The sequence below is a fragment of the Meleagris gallopavo genome, unplaced genomic scaffold, assembly GCF_000146605.3.
Source record: "Meleagris gallopavo isolate NT-WF06-2002-E0010 breed Aviagen turkey brand Nicholas breeding stock unplaced genomic scaffold, Turkey_5.1 ChrUn_random_7180001955163, whole genome shotgun sequence".
NCBI classification, from domain to species: Eukaryota; Metazoa; Chordata; class Aves; order Galliformes; family Phasianidae; genus Meleagris; species Meleagris gallopavo.
The window spans coordinates 150-4,709 of NW_011216005.1; the positions used below are offsets into that span (position 1 = coordinate 150).

General features: G+C 39.1%; 1 protein-coding gene across 1 annotated transcript; it reads right to left on the reverse strand.

The window, feature by feature from the left end:
- Positions 1 to 1,108: 1,108 nt before the first annotated feature.
- LOC104917077 (kinesin-like protein KIF20B) lies at positions 1,109 to 4,380 on the reverse strand. Its single transcript, XM_010728154.3, has 5 exons — positions 3,968 to 4,380; positions 3,397 to 3,483; positions 3,117 to 3,233; positions 2,784 to 2,922; positions 1,109 to 1,338 (listed from the first exon to the last, which is right to left on the reverse strand). Exons 1-5 carry the CDS (start codon positions 4,121 to 4,123, stop codon positions 1,124 to 1,126), a joined length of 714 nt encoding a protein of 237 aa, XP_010726456.1. The 5' UTR covers positions 4,124 to 4,380; the 3' UTR covers positions 1,109 to 1,123.
- Positions 4,381 to 4,560: the final 180 nt, after the last annotated feature.

The window sequence follows — 4,560 nt, forward strand, 5'->3', positions numbered from 1 at the left end:
GGAGAATCCCAAACTGGAAAGAGTTACTTAACAGAATGATTTTCAACAGCCCAGTTGTAGTCTGCATATTACCCTTGATTTCATGAAACTAGGACTCCTAAAATCTTTTTCTTATGGGCATTTTCATAATTCAGGACTTCCATATCCTATGGCTTGTTAGGTCAACTCTCGGAAACTAAAGTTAAGGTAGAATACTTGATCACTTAATGTAGGTAAGCAGCTTACTGCTTTTTAACACAGGCTGTCCAAGTGTTACACAATTCTAATTAACTCTAAACTTTGCAAATATACTATTTTCTTTGTCCAAACTGCTTAATAATATAAAATGGCTCCCAACATCCAGAACTTATGATGCTCATACACGTATAATCAGTTCCCAGGCTTCAGATTCTAAGCGTTTTGCTTTATTTTCTTTTTAAGCACAGAAGGAGAAGGAAGTTCCCACCTACCAAAGAGAAGATGAGGAGTCTCACCTACCAGACACAGTATGCTTAAGAAGAAAAAGTTTTAACCAAGAAATTTTCATCTACACAACACTCACCCAGATCTGGCTTTGGATAGGCAGCAAAGCTTGCAGCTACTCAGTTTATAAGGTCAAGTATTCCACCTACGAACAGGGCCCTTGAAACTAGAGGAGGCACCTCTATCACATGATCACATCTCATCCCACTCCATTAGAGAGTTAAGATCAGCATACAGCTGTTTGTTGCATTTTTTTTCCACATCCTCACTAAACCTAGAACACTTTTACACAGATTTGGTTCATGCACATGTAGAAGACAGTTGTCGTTTCTCCCCCGGCACACTTTAAGATCCAGATTGGAGCCAGACTTAACACATGCCTGGGCTCTCAGAGTTATTCAGAAAGAATTGGACTGCCACCTGTCTTTGACGCACCCTTAACTAACTCATCAATAAGATCAAGCTAACTCCACAACTAAAATACTCCAGTATGGAGTGGCATGCCACTAAGATGATGCTTCATTCTTTTTCGACAGGAACAGAAAGATGAATAAACAACTACGTGTGAACACACAAACCTGTCTCACTACGTGTGAACACACAAACCTGTCTCATTACACAATGGACAGGATCGCATTGAGCTCTCTCACGATGCATGTACTCATCGTTTCTTTGTGAAGTAGTCTCCTACCTCTTTTGTCAGACGAAGCAATGAATTTTTAAGAGCAGTTTCTTCTCTCACTTGGTCTTTAGTCAGTTTTATGTAATCTCGCCACCGAATAGGTTTCAGATCCATTTTTGTGTATAGCCTTCCTCCAATGGTTTTAAACAACATATCCATTGTCCTTGGCAAAATACCAACATCATCTTCTGTCCCTGTAAGCAATACACGAAAGAAAAGCCCCCGTTATTATCGTGAACAACATACAAACATAAATGAAGACGAAGATAACTGATTTGAATTTCAAGGCACACACAAAGAATTTAGAGGCCAGTTACAGTCTGAAGCAATGTTTGCAGTGTTACTAGACAGTTTCTGAAACACAACCCATTCCTTAGACATTACAGGGCATCACTTGAAAACAGCCGGGATATTCTGCATAAGCTTAGCCTTAAGAGAAGGGGAAAAAAAAAATGCAATCAAATCCCACATTTAACTAATTTGCAAATTTTCTACTGTTTTCCAGGCTTCCTCCCCTGTCTGAAATAATCCTGATGTACAACCAGAGAGATGTCACAGCAACACTGCTGTATTCGTCCCACAAACCATACAAACAAATATCTAGGAGCCTTGTAACTATTGTTCAAGGAACTCAACTTCTCTCTCCATTGCCTTTTCCTGGATAACACAACTACCACCGTGTCTTGCCTACTCCATGCCTTAATTTTTGCAATGTCACCAAACACCGTGCACTCTGAAGTGTTTGGAAAGTCAGTCATGAACACAAGAGAGGACAAACCGCAGAAGAAGTTAGGTAATGCTGTATGGAAGCCGCATAAAAAGAGAACTTTGAAAGATGTTACCCTGCTGATTCTTAATAGCTAAGTCCTAAAAATGTAATACTATGAGAAAGACTCAGTTCCAAGATCACATACGGAACCGCTGGGAATACACAGTAACAGAAAAGTGCATAACAGAAATACGGGAATTTGTTTTCTTGTGAACTCAAGCATTTCATTTGTTACGACAGTCTTAAACATAAATAACAACTGCTTCCAGCCAAAAAGAATACTGATGTATTATTTCTGTACTATTAAATCTTAAGAAAGACAATCTTCTATGATGTTGTTATTACTAAACCCAGAAATTTGAAACAAGATGGAAATAGCCTGATCAAATGTTTCAAAATGTTTAATCTCTGCCTACGATAAATCCAACAAACTCAGACATACTTTCTTCAAATAAAAAACAGCATTTAAGATGCACACTGTTATTGTAGGAACCAAAACCAAAGTTACTCTAGTGTGGACTGACTTACACCCTTCTCACATACTGATCTACATTTGTTTTCACAGCTTCCTCTTCCCCCTAAGATTTGGAGTACTTGGACAAGGAAGTCATACACATCTCTCTGAAATTCCTGCTGCCTTACAAAGGACTATCACTGCACGTATACGCAAATTCGGAGGGTGACTACAGTTCTCACTTTAATAATATATGTCATGGAAGAAGACTTTCCAAGGCTACTAATATTCAAAAGAAGGCAACGCACAAGGCCTGTTGAGTCACTAGGTAAGAAGTCACAACATCTCTCTCCTCTAGAAGTAAATCCTGCTTTAAGAAACTAATTCAAGGAAAAAAAAAAAAAATCTACTCTTACCTTGGAATGTGTAGGTTTTCCCAGCATTTGTAATGCCATAGGTAAAAACAAGACGATTGCATCCTTCTAGGAAGTCTTGCACTGGCTGCTTCATAGTACCTTCAAAGAATTCTTCTTGAGTTGCTTCAGGTCCAAACACCTGAACGTTACCAAGAAGCTGGTTAATCTCTTTAGTTTGTTTAAGCAATCCTTACATACTTGTAGGAGTCAGATACACGTTTATAATTATAAAGAGCACTCTTAAGAGAAACTTGTTTGCTTTACATTAAGTAACAGAAGACAGGCAACTGCTTCCACAAATAACTTAGAAGCATTTAAAGATAATTCATTTACTCGTGAAAAGGTGAACTTCTGTATCGTCTGTCCTGCAGTTTTTTCAATCAGTCGACTCAAGGAGCTCTTAGGGGGTTTCAGTATAACGCTTGTTGAGTCCTCAAGTGAAACACACCCCTATTAAAAGGAAGCACAAGTAATGCAGGCATCAGAAGTGTTGTAAAGGTCACCTTATGGGGAAAAGAAAACAAGTACACATTAAGGGGTTTTTGTTGTTGTTGTTGTCTGGTAGTTTCTTTTTCTTTTTCTTTTTGTTTTTAAGATAAAGTAGATGTGGTACCTGCAATCCATTTGCTCTTTCCAGTGCTGTAAAGGGCTTAATGCGCAGGCAAACTTGTATGTGTCCCCTAGGCTCCAAACTAGACCTCTAAAATTGAAAGAGCTGGAAGTTACAAATCTGACTAGATCCTCTGTTTGATGATTAGCACATTAAGACAGCATTCTTTTCATCAGCCTGATGTAACAGACTCATTTGATGACACGGGAAGCAGGAATATTTCACTCTCTGTTTTCACAAGTGCTTTGGCCCCTGCTAAACTTCCTTGTGAGAGCCTAGAGTTTCAAAATAAATAATACCACAGTACACTCATATACTGCATTCAGGCCAACCATAAGAAGAAGTATTCCATCACTGTGCTTCTCTGAGGTGACGTTAGCTTCACCCACTGATAGTGGTGCACCTCATAAGGTATCAAAGCAACACCATGCATCTTGGTCTAGTCTACGCACAGTCTAAAAGCACAGAAAAGATGACTGTCACCTCCTCTTAAAGATTCTAATTCTTCTTACCAAGAAAAGAATGACGTTTATTTTAAAAGATCCAATTCATTTTAATATTAAAGCTTTCTTACCCGGCTCATGTCTGAGCTTGAAGAAGCTGAACTAAACTCATCAGAGAGATTTGTTTTAATATCTTCCACGTTTACTAGTCCTGTTCTTTCAGGTAGCTCCACACTAGCTACATAGGACGGTCTGAAAAGTTTATCTTCGTCTGAATTTGGTTCCATTCTGCAAGATAATACAAAGAGAAGTTATTCTTCGCTCTTTCAACACATGACGTAGAGTTCCTAACCTCAGTTAGGCAATATGAGACTAAACGATATCTGCAGTTTGCTTTGTGTGTATGGACTGACTCTTGCTTCCTCTTCCTTTTCTGTTCTACTCAACTTTCTTTATCTCAAACCCACAAGCGTAACCTTTTTCCTATTCTCCCCTCCATCTCACCACAAGGAGCAAACCGTGTGGTACCGAGCTGCCTGTCAGACTAAATCGCACCACAGCTGCCCGTCGGGAAAAAGCCTTTTGCGTGTAGCACAGCCTTGCTAGAGCCATGATGGCTGATGAAAAATAGTCGCAGATACCATTTAATAAAAAGCAGTCCCCCTCCACATAACCTTTCCTGTCATCTCATTTTGCAGTTAGAGTCTCCATTTGGAATAAAAGC